Source organism: Episyrphus balteatus, chromosome X (genome assembly GCF_945859705.1).
Source record: "Episyrphus balteatus chromosome X, idEpiBalt1.1, whole genome shotgun sequence".
In the NCBI taxonomy this organism is placed as follows: Eukaryota; Metazoa; Arthropoda; class Insecta; order Diptera; family Syrphidae; genus Episyrphus; species Episyrphus balteatus.
Genome location: NC_079138.1, coordinates 8383556 through 8408651, shown reverse-complemented (window position 1 = coordinate 8408651; position 25096 = coordinate 8383556). Strand labels below are relative to the sequence as shown.

Here is a 25096-nt window from a genome sequence, read left to right as displayed (position 1 = left end):
GAACTTCACCACTAATCTGAGTCTTTAACGCTGCAGTCGTGATTACTACTGTAATCCACCCATGCAAAAGTATTCCCCAAAAACTAGTGCTTAGTGCTCTTAATGCATCATGCCTCCTTTAAAGCGAATAAAAACTTTGAATATTCATACTTACATCTACTTCAAAAAATATTGTAATTGAATTTTAAAGCAAAATAAATTTGAATAAGTTAATGCAACTTTGTTAAATTCTGATTTTAAAATGGATTACATATCGTCGCTTTTTTGAAAAACTGGTATTACTAAAAAATCTTAATTCTTCATCTTTTCTTCAGAAAATCTGTTTTAAATTTCCAAGTTTGTCAATTTTCATACTATTTTCATAAATTGAAGAAAAAGAATCAGCTTTAAACTTACATTGAGTTTACAAAAATTAAAAATGTATTGTTTCCAGTATATTGGTATTAATAACTGGCCGGTTTTCTAAAACAGCGACGATATGTAATCCGCGCAAGGACTGGTGTTACTTTTTGGAGCGCGACGACTGCAGGTTTAATTGAAAGAAAATTCGTTTACGTGTCTTAGTGCTTTAAATTTTAAAAGGGCGTTTGTAATACATCTTCCGGTTAAAACTTCCCTCTTTTTGTCAAAAACATGTTAGTAGATTCGAAGATTTTTGAGCGCGTGATAAAGTATTCACGAAAATCAAACTACATGCATACAACATGCTTTTAGCGCAAATTTGTGCTTATTCTTGGTCACCTTGGAAAATTCGTCAGTCAATGGTATCATTTTCGTTACTTACTCCCTATAAACGATAACTTCGAGCATGTGCGTTTAAATGGTGGTACCAAACAACATAAAATAAAACAAAATAAAATAAAAAAATAAAACCAAAAATATAACAATACAAAACATAAAATATAAAAATACAAAACAAAATAAATTGCTTTAGGCCTCGCCACACACGGACATTATTTTAAGGCCACGTTAGAACAAACAAAATTGAAATTGTTGACACAAAACTCGCGTTTTAACGCTTTTAAAGTATGAGTTTCTCATTAACTGTTTTTTTTTTTTTTTGGCAACTCATTACTTAGCTTAGCCGTGTTTTTTTTTTTGAACTCAGTACTTAGCTCAGTAAAATTTTTCACGGGAAACAACAACAAATGAATGCTAAGGATAAACAAGTTTTTTATTTGTTGCTTTACAGAGATTTTTTCTAAACTTATACACATGGATGTTTTATATAATACGTCCATGCTTATACATTTTTGACCCTTCAACAATAAAGGATTATTAATAATAAATAAAAGTTATCGTTTGTTGTTGTTTACAGCATAAAATGTTTACTCAGTAAAAACATGGCTCTTATTACAACGCAGTTTCAAATGCGCTCTGTGTGGTGAAGCTGACAAAATAGATTTACTAAAATTTGCTTTTTAAACTTTTACTAACAATCATACTTAAACAACTCGCTAATAAGGGTTTTAAGAGGGACAAAATATGATAGAGTAAAAGTTAATGGTACAGATAATTAATATGAAAGTAGTGATAATGACTAACGGCCATATTATTCACTCTGGATTTAATTTGGATTAAAGTTTATTTTAAATCCAATCCATTAAATCTGAATTTCATAAATCCAATGATTTAATTTTTTGTTCATATTATTCACTCAAAAAAAAAAAATGTGATTATTCAATAAATTTTGTATAATTTTTTGCATTTATCTTTATTTTTCCTTCACAGAACTTGACAAAACAACTGAACACTCTGAAAATGAATTTTACATCTGGATTTATAAAGTTAAACAGATCTGCAGACAGCTGTTTAAATTTGTTTGGGTTTAACGAGATTGGATTTAAAAATTGGATTAAAGATTGGATTTAAGTAGTGAATATTATGGAATTGGATTTATTTTTGACATTTTACATTATTTACATCCAGATGTATTTTTTAAACACGCTGTGATTTAGATAGAGAACGTATTACAACAAGTTGTGGAGAGGGAATTCATGTTACAAGGAGATTGACGATCGATTAGGTGCACGTACAAATCTTGCATATGTACATTAACTTATACTTTCGGATAGTTAAATTGTTCTTGGTATGGTTGTGTGCCTTTCAAAAAAAAAAAAAAAAAAAAAAAACGCGTCCTATATATTCATACATTGCTTCATACATTTTTTTAATTTTTAACTGTGATTGTTTAAAGCACGGAAAATGATAAAGTTTTACACCCTGTGCAATTTCTCCTAACAAATTAAAGCAGATTTTGCTTGACTAACTTTCTATAAATTGATAAACTTTAAGTTACTAATTTTTTTTTTAACCTGCCTAGTGAAAAATTCTTTAGAGTAAGACACGAATTAGGTATTTAGAGAAGACGCAAACTCTATTCATTCCTTCATGTCATTTGTATGTATATAATTAACCGAATATTTGAAGCTATTAATGTATACTTTTCAATTGAAATAATAAAAATCAAAATATTCTTACCAAACATTTCTTAAAGAAAATAAAAAAGCTAAAAAGATGATGTATACTGAAGATCTCCCAAGTGATGATTTCGTTATTGAGTGATTGATGGCTTTGTTTTTTATTTTACCAACAAAAATATTTATTGGGAAAAGGAAAACAATCCTTAATATCTGTAAAGAAAAGTAAGAGATGATATTTAAAGGCACAGTTCTTATTAAAATTGAAAGCTATAGCTAGCAGAGACAAACATATTTATCAAATAACTTTTAAGGTTTTCGCGGTTGTTAACACATGACATTATTATGGTTTTCGGATTATCCGCGTGTATATGTGTATATGTGAGCGTATACTCCATCATCCAGATGAACACCACTGTATCCATTTCGATTAAGCTAAGGTTCTAGCAAAAGAGTCTCACTATATACCGCGCCTGGTTCGTGAAGCGATCGAAATAATACGACACCGAAATTTCAATCGGGACGATAGTTTTAAGCTGTCTCGTACGATCTATCCAATTGCCGCTTCACACCAACAAGGATACAGTGAGTACGGTTTGCTCCCAACTTACAAGCCTACAACAAAACATGGAACCTCCTACGCCCCGCTACACTGCCCATAATCTCGTAAAGGCCCTAACTACAAAATTTTCGATTTTGATTTTTTTGCATATTTGGAGTTAGGGCATTGTCTCTGATTTATTCTCATTTATTTTTTTTAGTCTAGGTCTTCAAATAAGTCAGAAAATTCAAAATGTACTTTTGCTTTTTTTCATTTTTATATGCAAATTGCGATATTAGATTTAGTGTTTCCCTCTATAACTCAGAAGTAAGAAAAATGTAGTTAGGGCCTTTACGAGATTATGGGCAGTACAACTTGCATTACAATTTATTCGTAGGGAATGTGGATTGTGTGACAGTTCGTACCAACTAGAATTCTTTTGGCTGCGAATAAATTTGTTTCATCAAATTTATTAAGATTTTATAATAAAAATTGAACGAATGCATAGAAAAATCAAATATATGTTTCTATTGATTTGAAGGGTGTTCCAAAAGTCAACGTCAAAACGAAAACAGTAGATAGGTTAGGTGGTATAAATTATCCGGTTGGATCTTACCTCCTACGAAGATTTGAACCTTTATATATCGACTTTCATAGAACGAACTATGTTATTAATGAGCCTCTTAGTCGACTAGGCAAACTATTTAACTTGAACCATTCATCCTAAGACTTTAATTTGAAGAAAATGGGTTTAAAAATATTGTTTCGAACCAGTGCTCCACAATCTTGATTGTTGGATTTTTTTGTACTTATACTTTCATAATTTGTAAATTTGTTCGTAATATTTTGTTTTATATTGTGCATGCGGGAGGTTGTATTTTTTGTTTACCACTGACATGCACTTATGATGAGCCTCTGATCGTAGATAATAGCTTGTTCTAAGCTTACTACATCAAAGAAGTGAAAACAAAAACATTGAAATAGGCACAGAAAAAATGAGTCAGGTAATGCATTTTAATACAAATACAATTAAGCTATTATTATATGCGTTTATTGAATTTATGACCGCCAATTACGGACACAATGGAAAAATAGAACACTCATTTTATTTGTAAATATTTTTCTATCTCTACGATAGACGTCGATTCGACTGACTATTATTATTATTGTTAAACGATGACCTGATAACAACCTGATTTCGGGAGCAAAATACAAAACTTAATCTTCGAAACTAAACTCACTTTTCAAACCATCAGTATCTAATAATAAATTCAAAAAAACAACATTAACATTACAATATTAATGAAATGAAGTATGTATTTTACAATATATATGTACCTTCGACTCACCTATAGTAATTAGGCTTAAACGGACCAGCCTTATTTAATCCCATATATTTAGCCTGTTCATCAGAAAGCTCTGTTAAATGTGCGTCAAAGGTGGGTAGATGTAAGCTAGCTACATACTCGTCTGGAAAATACCAAAGTTATTATATATAAGTTCACCAAAAAAATTATCAAAAAAGTGCTAACCCATCTTTTTAGGCAAGAGATATACATCAGACTTATATCGCCCAGGAGGTGCATTAAATAACTCAATTAAAGCAAGTGCTTGTGTTGCAGATGTTATCGAAACGACAAATGATGGTATGCTCGAACATGATAAATTTACTAAACGACCCTCGGCCAATAGAATTATCCATTTCCCATCGGGCCAAATAATATGATCGACTTGGGAACGAACTTTTTCCCATGTTAAGTCTGGCGTACGTAGACTATTCTGTAAAATAAACATAAATTATTATTAATTTTGATTTAAATTTTGTATTGTTATTTAAATTATTTTAAATAACTTATTATTCAACTTACAACATCAATCTCTGTGTTTGAATGGCCCATATTACAAATAATGCAACCACTCTTCATTTTATCCATATGCTCACGATTGACAACATTTTTGTTCCCAGTTGCAGTGACGACAATATCAACATTGCGTATAACCTCATTTAATTTGACTACGCGAAAGCCATCCATGCTGAAAAATTAAAATTTTTAATTTATTAGCTTCATACACATTAGGGTGTCCGTTATTTCCAAAGTGATGTTTTCGGGGGAGACACCGCCTAGATCGAAAGTTTAGAACCTAAATAAGGGGAATTTAACACACAAAAAATTTGGAGGCCATTAACCCGTGCCTTTAAGGTCATACTTTCCCCCATATAAATTTGTATGGAAAATTTTTAAGTCATGCATACATTTTTTTTCTCTCGAGTTAAATCATATTTTTTTAAAATGTTTGTTGATTCTCGTTGGAAAATAGTTCTTTTAAAAGATCACATTCAAAATTTCCCGTTAATTTTTTTTTATATTTTATTTCGGTTTTGTAAATTATTAGCTGTTTTCGTAGTTTTTGCTTTTACGTTTTATTTAATTCTTCTTAAAGTACACCACCTATCACACAATTTTTGGTGCAGTTTTATTGGTTTTCAATTCTTTTCAAATATTGCATTCAAAAATCTGTGTATAAATCAAAAATTTTGATACTTTAACGAATTTTTTAATTTTTATTTGAATTTTTTGCACGTCCCTTCATTTGGCGGACACTAATTAAATGCTAATTTGTTGCGCAAACCAAAAATTTGTAGCTCGCATAGTTTTTGAATTATTCAATTTTCCGAAAGTTGGAAAATTTATATTTTTTTGATGGACAAAATTGTAGCTATTAAATGCTAATTTGTAGCGCAAAAATTAATTTTGTAGCTACACCCAGTCATTTTTTATTTCAACATAAAGTTTCAGAAGTGCACTTCCGGTTTGATGAGGCCAGTGGAGACTTTTTTAAAAAATCACTTTTTTTAAGTTTTTTCTTTTTCCATTAATTGTAGCTTTTGAATACATTATTTTTTATTTTATTTTATTTTTTATATAAACCCCAATTTTGTAGCTCAAACCGTTTTTAAAATATTCAAGATTTACTTTAAAAAACATAGCTCAAAGTAACCTTTCAAAATCCAAAAAAATGCGAAATTCAAAAAAATTGTTTTGCAGAAATTTGAGACTGAGACGATATCCAAAACCTCGATTTTGCAGCTCGAATAGTTTTTTTGTTATTCAATATTCCGCTAAATTAAGACTCAATTTCATATGTTACGGTCAAAATTTTCAAAAAAGTTGAATTTTCAAATTTCTTTCGTTCTAGAAATTGTAGCTTTGAAAAACAAAATTTGTTGCGCAGAAATTAATTTTGTAGCTCCTCTCAGTCATTTTCTATTTCAATTTGAAGTCTAAAAAGTGCCCTTCCGGTTCGCTGTACCAATGCACAAAACTTTAAAAAATAAAAAACAATGCAACCGCTCAAAGCGGTATAATCCCTTTACTCGATTTTTTTATTTTGATAAAAAGCCGTAATTTTTGCCGTTTTTATATGTTTAAATTTATTTTTCTCGAACTACAAAAGATTTGATTAAAATATTTTTATAGAATTTTGTTTGACAATTCGTCGGCGTAAAGCAAAATTGTTCTAAGTCACAAAAAGCAAATTTTACAGAGGACGATTTTTAAGTTTCATATTGGTTTAAACTTTAAAGCGACATTTTTTTTTTTTTTTTTGAAATTGAATTTAATTGTAACATTTTTCTGCTCGTTCGCCATTCAAGTTATGTTTTTTATAAAGCTTGTTCTTTTCTCTTAAATAAACCACACAATTTTAACTCATTAGTAGGTGCATACTATTTTTAAATACTTTTAAAAACTAAAAACCCAAAATTGGACATAGAACAATTCCTATACAAGTACGCACTTTTCTTAAATAAAAAGTGGACTTAGAACAAAATATGATGGTCTAAGTCCTACAATTATGAATACTCGGATATCACTCTCAGAAAGCTACATACTTACCTGTTTGTATTGTTCTATGTCCAATTAAATTATATTATCTGCTCAAGCATTTTTTTTAGACAAAAACGCTTTTCAAATTCGGAAAGAGCACATTCAAATTAGTAAAACTGCATCATTATCTCATTTTCGGTAAAAAGTGGATTTAGAACAATTTTGCTTTACGCCGACGAATTATTCACCTAAAAAATTACATTAATAAAATTGCAAAAAGTGTAAACTATAATAATTTATTATTTATTATTTTTCATTTCTTCCTTTTTGATTGTTTTTATTATTTTAAATAATGTTTCTGATATTAGGTTTGCAAGGTTTGATATTTCGTCCACAAATCATATATACAGTCGACTTCTTCTGAGTCGAACTCCCTCTGAGTCGAATTTTCCTCTAAGTCGAAATTTTTCACCATTTTTAATAAACGATTTTGAAGAAAAAATATTAAATAAGTCCCTCTAACTCGAATTTCCTTCTAACTCGTACCGATTTTCGAGTCCCGTGAAAGTTCAACTTAGAGGGAGTTGACTGTATTTATTTATTTGAACACATTCATTCGGAAATAAAAGCTTTTAAAATCGTTATAACAGTTTCTTCTACTCCAAGAATGACCTTCCTTATACTTTTATATATTTATTTTTTACTATTTAAAATTATTATTGTTAGATATTAAAAACTAATTTTCATAGTAATTTAATTAATGATGTTCTATAATTGTAATAAGAATTAAAAATAAAACAAAAAAAAAAAAAACATCAAATAAAAATATATTAAAAATTAAGGTAAAAAATGAAAATTATAAATAAATAATATAAAATAATATAAAATAATACACAATTTTTGTTTACAATTTTTTTGATGTCATTTTTTAGGTGAATAATCGTTAAAGAAAATTTATAAATTTATGTTCATTATTTAAGTTTTCTTTCTTCGTTAAACAAAATTCAATAAAAATATTGTAAACAAATCTTTTGTAGTTAGAGAAAAATAAATTTAAACATATAAAACGGCAAAACGGATTAGTGTGGGAATTCCAACTTAGTTTATTATCGATTGAAAGACCAAGATATTTGAATTCTTGAACTGTTTGTACATATATCAAAACATTGAGGTGAACAATTTTGATTGCAGTCAAATATACTGCCACAGAAATTTGAGTTAGACATACTGGCACTAAAAGGCATTTGATTGCAAGTATAACTATGAAATTTAAACGTTTGAAAGTTGAAGTCAACCGGAGGTTGGGTAAAAATGATTATTTTAGTTTTATTACTTAGTACAAGCTTATGAATTTTAAACCAGTACTTAACCAGGATGCCGAATAAACGCAAGCAAACCCAATAGTTTTGCTTTTCAAAGGTAGAGAAAATTTGAGTAATTGTAATTTAGAGAGTGTAAAAAGCGATCATTTTGGTTGTTATTTAAGTACGACCTATTTATTTTGTATTTGTTTCTTACTCAGGCTAAAACTTCATTTTTTTAAATTCTTTTTTGGAAAGAGAATGAATCCAACTAAGGAGTAAAGCTATTTTGAAAAACAAAAAATTTGTGTTTTTATAGAAAAAATTAATCGGAACTGATGCTATTTTTCTTGACCTTGCAATGTTTGAACATGTGTAACAGGTGTTCTGCATATACATATCAATATAATTCATTAAAATAAAAAGAAATAAGAAGCTTAACTCAAAGATTAATACTTTGATTAGGTTTTGAGGTATCAAACAAAGAAAAATGTTCAAAAAGGATTTTTTATTTTTACTTTTTCAGAAATAATAATTTAATTTTTTTTTTTTTTCATAGTTAAAAAAGATCAAAACTGCTTTCTGTATGGAAACAAATAAACAGCTTTACCTATTTTTTGCATTTTGTCAATCTAAATGATGATAATATAGAATTTCTCGAAAACAGTTTTGATTCAGGCAGTAATGTTATACATTGCGAAAAATTAATTCCCATTCACAGTTCAATTTACTTACCTAGCCTGAAGAGCACATATTGGATCAATTTCAGTGATGTAAACAATGCAACCATGTCCTTTTAAAGCTTGTGCACAACCTTTTCCAACTTCCCCATAGCCACATATTACAACTTGTTTTCCACCAAACATAACATCGGTTGATCGTTTTAAACTTTATGAAAAAATAATTGAAAAAATATATAAAAGTTAGCTTCTTTTTTATTATTTTTCTGTTTCTATTTAACAAACCTATCCAAAATTGATTCCTTGCAACTATAAAGATTATCAAATTTAGTTTTTGTTACAGAGTCATTAACGTTCATTGCTGGTACAGTTAATTTGCTAGATTTCGACAGCTGGTATAAGCGATGTACTCCAGTTACACTCTCTTCTACTATACCTTTGACCATTTTAAACATAGCGGGATATTTTTTTAACATCAAATGTGTTGCATCACCGCCATCGTCCAGAATCATATTTGGTTGCCAATTTTCGGCATTGACGCATTTATCAATACACCACCAAAAATCTTCTTCGGTTTCACCGCGCCAAGCAAATATAGGATATCCAGCTTCAGCTAGCGCAGCTGCCACTTCATTCTAGTTCAGAAAGAGAGGAACTAATTTTTAAGTATACTGTAAATGAATACACGTGGAATATATAAATTAAAATAATTTTATAAATTGATTTATTATTCCTTTTCTTCCCATTGTTTTGAACAACTAATCATTCGAAATTTAAAAATTTCACTTAATTCTAAACATATTTCACAGGAAGCATTACTACACCCTGCACGAATGAAAAAGCCATACACAAACCGCTTCTCCTTATAAGCTTGGCGCCAAGCATACATAACTATCGAGTTAAATTTTATTTACTCGCACAAAAGCATAAATATGTAATAGTTATGTTGCAACGTGGCATGTATTTGTATATGTCTTAAGGGGTAATAACACCTTGTAAACCACGAAATCAAGCGTCATTTTCATCAGCGTATAAAACAAAGAAGAAATATTATTTTCTTTTGGTGTTTGCTTAGTTTAATTAAGTATATAAATAGGTAACGGAATAAGCTAATGTTAAATTTTTTAATGATGTGAAATTTTTGGGGCTGAAATTTTGTGTGGAGCTTAAAAATACTATTCTCTAGTGAAGTAGATTTTTTTGAAATATTAAAATTTAACGATTTTATGGTCTTTTTTTCAACGAATTTTGTTTTTGGAATGAAATAATTTTTTCAAACTAATGCCATTTCTTTAAAAATTGATATTTCAAAAAAATCTTCTACTAGAGAATAGTATTTTAAAGCTCCACACAAAATTTCAGCCCAATCGGTTAAAAACTGTAGGAGTTAGTTGGTCGCCCGATGAGAGCACAGGATTTTACTATCACCCTGAACTACACCGTAATTTAAAAAATTTCACATCATTAAAAAATTTAACATTAGCTTATTTTGTTACCTATTTATATACTTAATTAAACTAAGCAAACACCAAAAGAAAATAATATTTCTTCTTTGTTTTATACGCTGATGAAAATGACGCTCGGTTTCGTGGTTTACAAGGTGTTATTACCCCTTAAATGCTTTGACATGCTTATGTGCTTTGCTTTGCAAACCCAACTTAAAAATTTTTACCTTAATTTAATTATTTTCTATTTCAGTCCCGAGAATAAATTAGTTTTAAAGGGTTTACTTTGTTTGGTATTTAATAAAATTTTAGAGGACGAGTATGGTTCAAGAACTAATCCTCGGATTAAGAAAACAAATTAAACCGAAATTCAGTAATGCAACATCATTGTATAACGTTCACTGGCTGACAAAACTCTTCGTATGAAATAATAAAATGCTGGTTTCCATTTCTTTAAAAGAAAACTTTTTTAAGAACTGGATACTTAAATTAGGGACACAATGAAATAATACGTAATATATAATATTTCACTTGTGCTTAAAATAATTTAAAAAAAAATATTAATGTAAGAATATTGACATGTTGAAATTTGTACATCGACGAAGAATTTTGTCGTACAAACATTTGGCCCAAACATTTTAAAATGTTTTTAGTAATTCACCTGTGTTGAGTATATGTTACAAGCAGCCCAACGAATCGATGCTCCCAGTTCTACAAGGGTCTCAATGAGTACTGCTGTTTGTGCGTTTATATGCGTACAACCGACAATTTTTGCATTCTTCAATGGTTTATCTTCACTTGCTCGCTTTCGGAGAGCCATTATTCCAGGCATTTCCTGTTCAGCTATTTCAATCTCACGTCTGCCAAATGCATGTTGACCTTGAATATTACGAACACAAAAGTCTATACTTCCTTTGCTGTTCTTCTGAACTTTTTCACGTGGAGGTACGTCATCTTCGTCCGAACTACTTCCAGTGTATGATGCTGTAATTTTAAAATTTGAAAATTATTAAGTCCAATAAATTTATGTCTATCTTTATGTCTTACTTACCCGAACTATAAGAATCTGTCGATGAAGCCGAAAGGGATCGACTACGATAGCGACTAGTTTTCTTGAGAGCTCCAGATTGTTTGGTTTCTTGCTGTAATATAATAAAACACAAATAGTACAATTCGTTGATAAAAAATAATGATACAAATATTTATTATTCAAATACATAAATAGATGTCGGTTAATAGTAATGAGAACAAAGTTATGAAATATGTAGATTCTACACAGATTACAAGAACCTTTAGCAAACAATTTGATTATATTTCTTAGGAGCATAATTCAAGGGAGATAAATAGTAGTTTCAATAAACATCGGCACAAAGCCAAAACCGCAAATCTGCATTTTTGGACATTTTCTCTTTAATGCGCTATTTAACTTGTAATTGGTGCCTCTATTAATCGCGTCGATCCCAATGCCCCATTTGTTGCCAAGCTGCCGTAACTATCAATGCCCGTTGCAAGAAAATTTAAAACGAAACTATAATTTTGCAGATTCGCGGTTTTGGCTTTGTGTCCACGACATATTCAATCATAACATAAAACTTTTACAAACTTGTCTGTGATCTACATAGATTTCTAAAAAAACTGAGACATAATCACATAATCGTCAAATATTTTCTTTACGGAGCTCGAGAAAATCGTTTTGTTATTGTTTTTTTTTTTTTTTTATTCCTGAACTTTATCTCAAAACGGTTTGTAAGTTAGTCAGTTCAAATATTTGTCTCAGGCTTCCAAATAATGGACACTGCAATCATAATACAATAGTGTGATAAGGAAAATTCTATCGAAAAGTTTTCAAGTTATGTTGAAGATTTTTACAGCGTAAATGTGATAAATACGAAGCCAAATTTTAAAATACCTTAAATCTCTGACCTTTTGGAAGAAAATGAATTAGATGTTGATCATCACGCAATAAACAATTCGCGTAGGTTCATTTTCATTTTTGCTGTTTATTATATTAATTTGTTTTCTTCCAAACGTTGAAGTCCAACAGCTATATTTAAAACAGAATCTTAAAGTTTGTTTAACTTTAAACAACCTCTAAATAGATTTTAAGTACAAAAAGTGTATTTATAAAGAGTTTACACATTTAAGTAACGTTGCTTAAGGATTTATTAACTTAAACGCCATTCTCGGCGTTTAGAGTTTGCTTAGAGCCATTTTAACATAAATTTGGCCTTATAGGAATTACTACAAAGACCGTAAGCTCAGTATCATTGTATTTATTTATCTAGGAAGAAGTAATTTTGTTTGAAGCTTGTATTAAATTTAAATTAAAATCTTTTTGTGCACACAAAGTTAACAAACAAAATTAAGTGGTCAATAAACATAAACAAAATCAAATCTTTTTGGATTTGTTCTTCGCATTTCATTTCAACGACCTACTCAACTTGATATTTAGACACCAAGGCCGTGAGATTCTGAGACATGGGAGGGAGTTTTTTTTTTTTAAGGGAATCTGTGAACTGTGATTTTATTTGTTAATTTATAATAAAAAATCTCATTTATCATAATATCCTTGTTTTTTTTTCTTTGTTGCAATTAAGCAACTTTGCTTACAGACAAATTAAATATTTAAGCAAGCTTTAACCCTTTGTTCCCGGAGTAACTTTTTTTTTAAATTTTTTCACGAAAAATTCCAAAAATCTTGAGAAAAAGTTTTGGTATTTTCTAAGGAATGTTGAGCTGAGAGAACAAAAGTTGAAGTCCATTTTTTAGTAAAAAAAACTAAAAGATAAAAATGCGCGTACAAACCAATGTGTTTTACCAAAAAGTCTTATTAATCTAGTATTTAGATTGGAAAAGCAAATTTTTTGATGAAAAACATGTTCACATATTCCATAGATTGAAGAACCATTACAATCATTCTCTTTCAGTGTTACCGTTATTTAATTTTATAGCTCTAAGCTGAAGGCTACTTGAAAAATTGAGAAAGCCCTCACAAATCTTGCATTTTTTTTAACTAAATTTTAACTTTTATACAGATATTAAATTTTTTGTTGGTCGTACTACCCAAAATGCAATAGCTCATGCAATAATTTTCAAATTTTGGTTATTGCAATAAAAAATAAAAAATAATTAATAGGTGGTTCCATGGTGAAACCACTAGGGAGCAAAGGTCTTTGAGAACGCATTTAAGAAAACCTAATAAATACGGCTGCAAATGTTTAGAATAATCTTTAATATAGAAATTCGCAGTATCGTGTGGATGGTCTATTTGTCAGAGCTTTATGTTTAGTATAATAAGCTTAAATTGAAGTCTTTTATATAGATCACGTTACGTGCCAATAAATAATGTTAGTAATGATTTTTTTTTTTTTAAGTTTAGGAGTTATTGGATTCACATATGTGCCCTTAATTATGAAAGTGGACTAAGTCACTCCTAAAAATGTCATCAAATCTAGCCTAAAAATAATTATTATTTAAGGGGTAAAGTTTATTTGAAAGCGAAATTGCAGTAAATAAACTTCTTTATTGCTCCTCTAGTGATTTCATAAAAGAAATATAATTAAATCGTTATAAGAAAATTATTATGTAAGTTTTTCTTTAAACAATGCAAAAAGTGACTTAGTCCACTTTCATAATCATGGGCACATATTATTTTCAAATGATATTTTTAATACTATATACTTTCTAGAAATCTGATTACACCGAACTTTTTAATAAACCCTAAATTAAAGCACCCGTCCTAAATTTAGGTCTTTTCATCAGACACTAGATTGGTGTTGCCTTTTAATTATGTTTGAAAATTATTGATCGGGTTTAGTTTTCAGTGTATGTGGGCAAGCTGTGCCTTTATTATACAACTTAATTAATACTGAACAGCGCACTAAGGAGCATTTGACCTCAAAAACCGGTCAAAAGTCCTAATTACAAATTTTGGGGAATCCCATGTAATTAATTATTTTTTTTTACCTGAATAGATAAGCTATCATAATCTGCTTTTAAAAAATACTTTAGCCCATCCAATTTTGAGGGAGGGCAGTTGAAAGTTAGACTTTGTGAAATACAGAAGTATACTTTGTGAAAACGGCTAATTTTGTGAGTTTTTCAATTTGTTGTTATATATAATTAAAAGTGAATTGTTGTGGATTTTAGTTATGGATACTGAAGTACAAGGTATGTATTTAATTTAATATTACAGTTTGTTTGAATTCTTCAACTATTTTATGTTTTATCATGCTAAATGTGATGTACGTGAAAAAAGTATAACTTTGGGTGTGTGTTTTTTTTAAAAAGGTGTTTTTGTTAAGCCTCGGGCAATGTCGGGCTGACATTTTTATGTGATGGTAAACTATAGGGTTTATAGATGTTGGGGAATGAAAAACCTTTTCCTCATGTTTCCTCCAAAAAAAAAAAACACACTTTAAAGTTTTCATTTTGTTTCATCATTTTTGCTTATTTTTAAACTTTTATTTTTTTTGTTTTTATTTGTCAGCTAATTTGATTGAGATGTCTCGAGAATCGTTATATTTGTTGTTTAAGGAAAGTTCAGCCCGAAAGTTGGACGATAAGGTGATATTTATGGAACAAGACCTGATGAATTGCCCCCAAAACGAGTTTCAAACATTACATCACGATTTAAAGAATTTTAAATATGATTTAAAGGAAAAATGGAGATCCGCCCAATACAATGAAGAAAGGTTTTTTTCAAAAAAATCGAGAGTGGCTTAATTCTTCAATACACATACAAGGAATTTCAGGATTTGAGTGATCGCAGTAAACGACGAAAAACAAAAGAAATCCGTGAGCAGGTACCTGTCGAAGAGCTTACCTTTGCAGCAAGCGTAAGTCAACGGATGTCTGGAAATGTTTCGGCCTCTAAGCTCATAAAGGAATCAACTGTAACACCAAGCAGAGCCACAAAGTACAGGAAGTTGATAGATGCTGCTCAGAAACCAAGAATTAAAAAGAACACACCTGAAGAATCTTTAAACCTCTTATTGCACGAGTCCAACAGGAGTGTTTTTCCATGCTATACTCTTATAATAGAAGCGAAAAAACTATGCTATCCAAAACCGGAGTCAGTACGAGTTACGGAAACGTGTGCTGAAGTTGTTCTGCAAGATTTACTTGATCACACTGTTTCAAGACTTTGCCTCTTTCTTGAGGATGTTCTCCAAAACTGTACTGAAGAAGAATTAAAAAACCTGGAACTTATTTCAAAATGGGGTTGTGATGGATCCCATCAATCTTCTTATCAGCAAAAGTTCCAAGATAGCACTCAAGATGACTCTAACATATTCCAAAGTTCCTTGGTTTCCTTAAGGTTGCAGTCACACTTTGCGAACAGAAAAAAGGTTTTAGGTATGGCAAAATCCATGATTTTGCAAGAAAATTTTGAAGGACTCAGTGCAATCAAGATGTTTTGAATAGGCTTCTGCTCACATCCGATCCACTCCTGAGTTCTAATCACCAAAGGAAACGCAGCAAAAGCCAACCCTTTTTAACTGAAACCATAGAGCTTTTTGAGCCAGAAGAACCAGATCATGAAGAAATAGAAGAAACGATAAGACTGGACCACAGTGATGAATCAGACTGACTAAAATATGATACTTTTAATTTAACTGTTTTGTTATTTAAGTTTTTAAAAATTTTAGTACATAAAATACTTATAAAAAAAAAAATTTTTTTAGTAACTCACAATTTTTTTTTTTTACACCCAAAACAACACTTTTTTGAAAAATTTTGATACTTAATTATGTTAAGATATATAAGTAGATTTTGTGTAAAAAAAAATCGTTGAAATCGGAAAAGCCGTTTAGGAGAAATCTACACACTAGCACATTCTGGTCAATCAAACTAAGCCAAATACCAGACTTTTTATATCCCTGTTATGATATTTTTGTGTTTTTTACATTATTTTTTCGATAAATATACTTTTTTATGTTTAAGTATGGGTTTTTATTAGTTTCCAACTAAAAAAAAGTCTTAAATAATTTTGACCGGTTTTTGAGATCAAATGCTCCTTAGTGCAGCGCGCCGTTTACTTCACAATTTAAAAAAAAAAATTAAATATATACATATTTAGATATTGTATTGCTTCTCTAAATTTAAATTATAATTAAATTTAATTCAAACCTGGACTTCTTTAAAATTGTATGAGTATGGAATGCATTGGTTTACTTGATTTTGTTTGGACTAAAGCCACAGGAAATTTTAATTTATATCATGCGAATGCGGAATGAAAATTAATGTGATTTAAAAAGGCAATGAGAAAACATATTGTATGAAAAATATTGATAAAAGTGATCTGAATACAAACGAGGGTTAACTTCCTAAACTTAAATAAAAGGATAACTACAATGAAGAAAACTCTACAAACAATAAAAATATAAAGCCTTGGACAGTTTAAACGCACTTATGTCGGATTTTTTTTTTCAGGATTAATACAATGTCATTATTGCGGTTTTCATTTGATTTCATAAAAATGTTCAAGTCATTTTAATCCGACATTAGTTGTTGTTCTTTTACAACCATTACAAAACTTAATATCTTTTTTTATTTCAAATCGCTTACCATTGACGTGCGTTGTCCAATAAAGGAACTTGATGCATCCATCTCCTATAATAATTTGTATACAATTTTCATATTTATAATTTTTCGAAAATTTAAAAATATTTTTTTTTAAATTACTTATAAGCACTTGAAAAATATTCTTGAAGTGTTTTATTTATTTTTGTTTTTTATTTATTTTCTTTTTGCGTCAGAAAAACTACACGAAGAAACCACTGTTCAATTTTCTTCAGTAGATATTGCAGACCTATCACACACGGTCACCAAATTTAAGGCGCTACAAAACTAAAGTTTGTTCCCACAAAAAAACACATAAATAAATGAGACAATAACGGGAGAGTTTTCGATTCAGACGAATACAACTGAGAAAACAAACAAATCTTATCTAAAGCCGTGTGCGAATTTTGACGTTTGGTTGAAAAAGGGATTAAATTTATGTTTTTGCTGTGCGAATTGGATTAAAATGTGTTAAATGGGACTTTTTTTTAGCACTACTTTGATTAAAATTCCCTCAATATAAAACAAAATCACCATCAAAAATGTTTTTTCTTATATACAATTAATTATTTTTTATAACAAAGCCCATCTGATAACATATAAAGTTAAATACTCTAGCATAAATATGTAAGAAATTCTCAATTTCACATACTTTTTTTATTTTTATAGATAATTTCCCACTTCATTACGATCAAAAAGACATTTTTTATTCGGTCTTCGAACACTTATTCATAGTTCACCAGCTGCCAACAAAATAGAAATATAAAAATTAAAAACAAACAAACAAGATGAATAATAATTTGGGGAAGTACTTTGTATTAATACTTTTACATTTCTTAAAAATTCAACGCATTATAACAAAAATAATTTCAAATCTATCTTGATCTTTCTTTCTTGAGAAACGTCAAATTTTAACCACTAGTGTCAAATTTTACCCTGCTCCGCAGCTGGGTAATTTTTAACCCATTTTATTGACCACGCTAGTGTCAAAATTTAACCAAACGTCAAATTTTAACCAACTAACGCAATTCGCACACGGCCTAAATGATCTCTCAAAAATCCTTGTCTTTCATTATTAAGACGATCAGGGACTCATTTTAAACCACGTTTTCTTTAAAGTGTATGATAAAAAAATATAGTTTTGTGTTTATTTTTCCTTGTAACAGAAATTGTATCAGTCTTATACTACGTTTCCACCTGACCTAAATCCGAGATTTAGCTAAGTAGATTTAGAATAAATCTCGAGATTTATTCTAAATCTACTTTGTAGTTAATAGTGTGGGTTAGAATAAATCTCGAGATTTATTCTAAATCTACTTCGCTAAATGGTGGATATGGGTTCACCTACCCTAAAACAAAGATTTTCAACTAAATTTAAGCTAAATCTACTTAGCTAAATCTCGGATTTAGCGTAGGTGGAAACATAGCATTAAAGATGATTTTATTGACCAATTAGTAGTTAATAATGTGGGTTGGAAAACGTATTTTCCGTCGGCTTTGTTGGTAGTATTAATTATTGCCATGAAACAATTAAGTTGGAGGCGAAACAAAACAACAACCATAAAATCAAGTTACATTAACTTTCCCGACATTTCGGCATGGGTCGCTGCCTTTTTCAGGGAAACTTGCTAGGCATGCTTCGTTACACAATATTCGATTTTAAAATTACTTTGATGCATCTATTCATTATTTTTGCAACAATAGGTCTGTTTGGGTACTGTCTAAAACAGAAATATTTATTTTTTTTTACAAAAATAATGTGCAAAACCACACCATTCCAGTGTAAAAGTAGAAATATTTCTGTTTTAGGCAGTACCCAAACAGACCTAATAAGTCAAAGGTATAGTGAGTTTTTAAATTATTGTAACGCAAGTTTGACAAATCAAGGAAGTAAGAAAATATAGAAGGTAGAAAAAAGTTAGAACAAAATTGTTTCTTTAAATACGTTAACACCCTTTTAAATGATTATAACCACGAAACGAAGTGCATAATATTCAATTTTTTACCATTTTAAATTACTCAAGTGAAACTCATAAAAAATCATAATAACTAAAATAATCATGTGTCACACAAAAAGTGAAAAGGTTACTTCGTCTGTAATCAAAGATTGGCAGACATTTTTTCCTAGAAAGGAAATAAATGTAAAAAAATACCTCAGAGAAAGTGGTTTGTAGATTCTGTAAGAAAACAAATCACTAAAATAATCATGTGTCACACAAAAAGTGAAAAGGTTACTTCGTCTGTAATCAAAGATTGGCAGACATTTTTTCCTAGAAAGGAAATAAATGTAAAAAAATACCTCAGAGAAAGTGGTTTGTAGATTCTGTAAGAAAACAAATCACAAAAGTGCTTATTGCAGGTTTAAGAGAAATCTTTTTTTCCACAATGCCTGCAAAGCACATGGCCACCCTCAAGGAACGATACCCCAAAGTCACTTGGAAGCGGCAAACCCGCAAGAGACTAGGGTACGATCCGATTGTTGTTCTAAGGTTGGCCACTCTCAGAACGAGTGTAGATGTAAAAGGCGATATTCTGACAAACATGATTGGGACATTCTCAAAAGCCCAATTTTACCAAAAAACAAACAAGTCTACCTTACCTATCCTCTAAATCTGCCAAAACGTCAATCTCTCCAGTTAACTACAATATTTCCATTTAATTATTGTTTTCAGTATTCATTAAATGTTTAGATATGATCTATGAATTTTATTTAAAAATTCATAAAACCAATATCAAAGTGAAAATCAAATTTAACAAGAAAGAATGCAAGAAAAAAATGCATTTAGAACCAGCATTTCCGAATGCTAAGAGAGGTAAAATATTGGTTTTAGTAGAAAAAAATGTAAGAGCAAGCTTTTTTTAAAAAAAAGTGCATTAAAAAATAATATTAAAATACAAATATGAACGAGATAAAGACGATTCTTTTGATCGAAGTCACATCCTCTTAGTGAGAAACCGAAGAAGTTCTGTGAACAGCGACAATCAAAAATTGAGATCAGTCACTCACTGGGCTCGCGACTATCGGAACGAAGATAGTCGCGAGCCCAGCTTCTTCAGTGGATAATCGTCGGCACGTTTAAAGAGTCAGCGCAATTCAATTATTGTCTTATTGCACTTTGATTGACCCATGAAATACCCATGATACCGAATGAACAATCAAAGAGAACATTACAATTGAAGTGTGAGGACCATACAAAATGCATCCAGAACTTTCTCGAACCAGCACATCTAACGACACTTCACATTTTGTACATATTCACTACCCATAACAAAAAGAAAGTTAATTTTAAATCCGTTCTTAAAGTTGTATCGGAAACAGTTTTATAATAAAACCTTTGTACTCATTGACACAATCTTATTTTTTTATAATAAAATATTCTTTCACCTTTTGTAAAAAAAATATTTAAATTTTTGTCTTCAATAAATATTTTTTTACAGCGTTTTTACTTTTGAATTTCCTTTAATTGTTCGGGTATTGGTGCATTCACCCTATATGTCTACACTGAATATTTTGATATTTCGATGTGACAAAGGCCTCTAAAAAAAATTACCTTTTTAGAAGTATACATTAAATGGGTCGTACAATAACACCTACTTTAAAAAGGCATTAAGCCCCACGATTGTTTTTTCCATGGTAAATGTGAATAATAAGCACTTTCACTTGTAATAAGGCATTTATAATTTTAGGAAGGTATCGGGTGGGCATGGTGCCCCCATGCAACCCCCCTGCTTGGGCTCACTATAGGATTTGGAGTGGGGACAAGGTTAGGTATGTAAAAATTTTTTTTTGGATTCCAAAAAACTTTTAAATTTTGAAATTTCGAATCCTAAAGTGTGCCCAAGCAGGGGGCAGCATGCCCCCCCCCCCCCCCCATAGCTTCCTCAAAGTGTATGGCACTTAGCATTGCAATTTTTTTGTTATTCGATATCCTTCAATTAAAAAGTTAATAACTTTTTATTATTAAAAAGTTAAAGTGACCTCAACTCCATATGCGTTTCGCCCAGGTATGACAGTGGGCTCATCAGTTAGATGCTGTCATACCCTTACTAAGACGCAAAATTTTGGTCCATGAATACAGACACTTATAAAAATCACAACCTGAATAGACTGTGAATTTTAATATTTTAGGGGAACATAGTTACATTCTTGCACCTAAAAACAATTGCCCGTGGTCAGGCTAATAAGTAAACAAAGTGAAAAAAATAATGAAAATTATTTTTATTTTTAAGCGGAGTGATTGAATATAATTCAATTAAAAAGTTGATAACTTTTTATTATTAAAAAGTTAAAGTGACCTCAACTCCATATGCGTTTCGCCCAGGTATTACAGTGGGCTCATCAGTTAGATGCTGTCATACCCTTACTAAGACGCAAAATTTTGGTCCATGAATACAGACACTTATAAAAATCACAACCTGAATAGACTGTGAATTTTAATATTTTAGGGGAACATGGTTACATTCTTGCACCTAAAATCTAAAATTTCGATATCTTTTTTATTGTTCGAGATATCGTTAGTTTTTTGGGTTATTGTAATGTATCAAACAGATATCACGTTTTCATCTCCTTCTTGATAAAAACACACTTACTTCATTTTAAGATATCTCCGGCAGTAAAAAAGATATTGCAAAGATTTAAACAGTTTTGAAAGAAGGAAAATAGTTCTTATAGGAACCGTTATGAATTATATTTTTAAAAAATTCCTCAAATTAAGGCTTAACATCAAAAGTGGTAAAAAAACGTTTTTTTTTGCATTTTCTAACGGGAGCTGATAGGATATTTCTGACTTCAGATTCGAGTTCAGCACATCAAAAACTTATAGAAAAGTATATCATAGTCTCGGCACCAAAAAAAAATTTAATTTTGTAGACCAGTGTTATGATTCAGTTCTGAAGCGAAATGTTTGCTGGGTCATTTATTACCCATTTTACGATCAATTGTTTGAAAAATCAGCTGAAATTTTGGTTTTGAGGTCAGCAATTTCAAACCCAGATGTATTTCGACTTTTCCATTAATAATTTTGAAAATATTTCACATACCTAACAAGCTCAATTCCACCTTTCATATTTCATTTGATACTAAACTCATCTCTGTACACGCGGGGACTCAACTTTCCTTTAGGGGCGCACGAATTTTAATACGCGAATACTTTTATGTCAAAGATTAGTGACTAAAAGTATTAAAAATAACAATTTAAAGTGAGGAAACGTGTATTTATATTTTTAATTAATTTTTTAAAGTTTAATTTTTCATACAAAATGCATGTAAATGACAACGACGAAGAACTAATTTTTTTTTTTTTTTGTGAGTTCTTTGTGCATACCCCATCTTGCCCCCATCCCAAATCCTATAGTGAGCCCAAGCAGAGGGTTACAGGGGGCAGCATGTCCCCCCATACCCAGCTCACTTTTATACGCCTTGTATTTCATACCTATACCATAATTTTAAAATTCGCGCGAATTAATGGAAACTCGCCCCCACGCGGGACATGACTCCATAGTAAAATGGGCATTCCCTTTGCTTTAAGCTTAGACAAGTAAAAATGTTCTCGAAGTAAGAAAGTAATCTTGGAATTTTTTAATTCGCTTCCATCAAAACAGTCGAATCCATCAAACCAACTAAACCAAGTTATTAATTTTGAATATCGGTCACTGTATGAAAACCCAGCGTGATCAATCAGTACAACATTTTTATTATCCCTTCACGTGATTGAGTGGACTCCTAAATCAAACAACTGTAACCCCAGTATTATTTCGCCTTGGCAATGTATATAAAAACAATAATAATTAAATCAACCCGTGTCATGTGATAACCAAATTGAACTTTTTTTTTTCTTTTCTTCGAACTTTGATATTTATGCAAAATTTTCGTATAGTTTTTATAAATACATACATATTAGTTTGCTTTTACAAAAAAAACTTGACATAGTTTTTAAGTTCTTATCCAGGATAAAAGGAAAAGAATTGATTATAATCTCATATTGATACCCAATTGCAAACCTCCTTAAAAAAATTAATTTCATATCACATATTTTCATATTCAGAGATAAAAATACGGAGGAGGAAAGCTTATGTCATAGAAAATATGATGTTGTGTGCAAACGGCGCTGGCAAGGGCGACATTGGACAGTGGGTGGCTATGACTGAAACTGACTATTGAAGAAACATAATTCTTTTTTTTTTTTTTTTTTATTATATTACAAAAAATAGTGTTATTTAGTAATAAAATTAATGGGCTTCAAAAATGGTTCTGAATATCCTATAATATATAAACTAACCTTTTCTCCAGAACCGGGGTCAGGAACGGGTGTATCACTAACATTATTCATTTTTGCACTGATTTTTTCTCAATATTAAATTATGGAGTACAAAAAAAAAAATCACTTGTGGTGTGCGCGCTGCAGTTGTTTCTAACGGAAAGTAAATAAGTAACAGTAACCAGTAAAATGGATGATTGTTAGGTACGTAAATAAACTTATGGCAATTCGGTATTATGTTGGATGTATGAAACGATAAGATATACAATTTGCAATTTAATAATCAATCTTTTTCACTACATAACACAATCATTCACCATATAATTGTTTTTTAATTGCAATGAGAACACATTTCTATCATGAAAAGGAATTAATATGGAGAACTTATGGCAGAAGTAAAAATTTTGTAGGTCACACATAGAATAAAATAACTGTGTAGATAATGTACTATTGCGGACATTTTTAATATCAAACAAAAATAACAAAAAAAAATAATATCCCATAAAATCCCAAAGGACTTTCTGAATTCCTCATGGAAATGATATTTCCACGAAGATTTTTCCAGTCATTGTGCGAAATGTACAATGAATTTTCCATCAACAAGACTCCCTTCAAGCAAGAAAACTGAGTTCAACAAAGAAACTCCGACCTCAGACCGCGAAAATCGGGCTTGCACTCACACACTTGCAACTTTTTGTGTATGAACACAAAGTCGAACGAGAATCGTGGTGAAAAATGAGAAAAGGAAAAGAAAGACAAGGCCAACAAGAGCCAAAGCGTCATTTTGTTATTTTTTGTTGGTGTTTGGTCGCGTCGCGTCGTGTCTCGTGTCGTTGTTTGTATAATGTTAGTTTATTAATTATAAACAATTTTATTAAATTATAAACAATATGGAAAACAAAAAAGGTATGTTTTATATATCGCTCAAAGTGTTTGGGTTAAAATGTTGTTTCTTCGTGTGTTGTAGATATAATCTCTAATGATGAAGAAAAATCTAGAAGGTGAAACATGCGATTGGGTATCTAAAAAAAACACGAACAACAGCAGCAGCATCAAATGAAATAAAATGAAAAAAAATGTATTGTATTTTATATTGTATTTATTGTGAAAATTGCGTTTGCCAAAATAAAATAAAAAATAAAACAGTTTCAGTGAAAAAAAAAAATAAATCTTGTTCTTTTTTTGGTCGCAAATGCGAAATGTCATCCCTTTCTTATTCCTCTTTCTGGTAGGTTTTCGCTGCTCCGGCTCAGGTCCGCCTTCGGCTCCGTTTTCTCGGAATGGAGATTTTCACCACACCAATACATATGCAATCGACTTCGCGGTGATTATAATTTCCATACTAATTTGAGCCGCCTTCGGACCAGTTTCTGATCCGAAGTCGGACTCAGCTCCGCCTCAGGCGGAGCGGATTCGGACCGAGGTCGGACCTGTTTGCTTGAAGGGCTGCCCTTCAAGCAAACAAGTCCGACCCCGGTCCGAATCCGCTCCGCCTCAGGCGGAGCTGAGTCCAACTTCGGTTCAGAAACGGGTCCGAAGGCGGCTCAAATTTGTATGGAAATTATAATCACCGCGAAGCCGATTGCATATGTATTGGTGTGGTGAAAATCTCCACTCCAAGAAAATGGAGCCGAAGTCGTACCCGAGTATGAGCTGCGAAAACCTTCCAGAAAAAGGAACATAAAATAAGAAATGACGCATTTGCGACCAAAAAAAGAACAAAATATATTTTTTTTTTCGTTGAATTTTTTTATTTTGACAAACAAACATTTATTTTAATCAGAATAAATACAATATAAAACTTTAAATACAATAAGTCTTTTAATTCATATGTTGTTGCTGCTGGTTGTTGGTGTTGTGCAGAATTCTTTCATTTCGCTAATGATGTCGTCTCACGGTAAAATATTTTTTTTTTTTATTTTTCGAACTTCCACTTATCGGCTGCACAATGAAAATCGCGACTTGCAAACACAACATATTTCATATTTCATTTTTCATAGTAAATTTTACATATTTTTGCATTATTATTTAATATATTTTAAAAACAATTAACTAAACAAG

The 25096-nt window shown here is 30.5% G+C and overlaps 2 protein-coding genes across 5 annotated transcripts in view; both read right to left on the bottom strand.

The window, feature by feature from the left end:
- Window positions 1-2586, bottom strand: part of LOC129920721 (myb-like protein Q) — a 359404-nt gene extending 356818 nt beyond the window's left edge. The window contains exon 1 of the mRNA XM_056002277.1: window positions 2482-2586. The gene's annotated coding sequence lies outside the window, so the exon portion shown is untranslated. The remainder of the gene's footprint in view (window positions 1-2481) is intronic.
- On the bottom strand, window positions 1090-23581 carry LOC129920724 (adenosylhomocysteinase-like 1). Of its 4 annotated transcripts, none has more exons than XM_056002284.1 (10): window positions 23057-23581; window positions 16785-16829; window positions 11266-11356; window positions 10876-11198; window positions 9055-9404; window positions 8825-8977; window positions 4830-4995; window positions 4494-4740; window positions 4300-4431; window positions 1090-2633 (listed from the first exon to the last, which is right to left on the bottom strand). In XM_056002284.1, exons 1-9 carry the CDS (start codon window positions 23105-23107, stop codon window positions 4307-4309), a joined length of 1551 nt encoding a protein of 516 aa, XP_055858259.1. In that variant the 5' UTR covers window positions 23108-23581; the 3' UTR covers window positions 1090-2633; window positions 4300-4306. The 4 variants fall into 4 exon arrangements, with proteins under 4 accessions (XP_055858259.1, XP_055858258.1, XP_055858261.1 ...); XM_056002283.1 differs by having other exon boundaries at window positions 4311-4431; XM_056002286.1 differs by lacking the exon at window positions 16785-16829 and having other exon boundaries at window positions 23057-23580.
- Between the last annotated feature and the right edge of the window lie 1515 nt (window positions 23582-25096).

What these genes read in the sequence shown, in the direction of transcription:
- LOC129920724 (XM_056002283.1), bottom strand. Translation starts at nt 23,107, where the DNA reads ATGAATAATGTTAGTGATACACCCGTTCCTGACCCCGGTTCTGGAGAA. An exon ending in TTGGACAACGCACGTCAATG is followed by an intron (nt 11,357 to 16,784) that starts GTAAGCGATTTG and finishes ATTATATTACAG; the next exon opens with CAAGAAACCAAACAATCTGG. An exon ending in GACAGATTCTTATAGTTCGG is followed by an intron (nt 11,199 to 11,265) that starts GTAAGTAAGACA and finishes TTAAAATTACAG; the next exon opens with CATCATACACTGGAAGTAGT.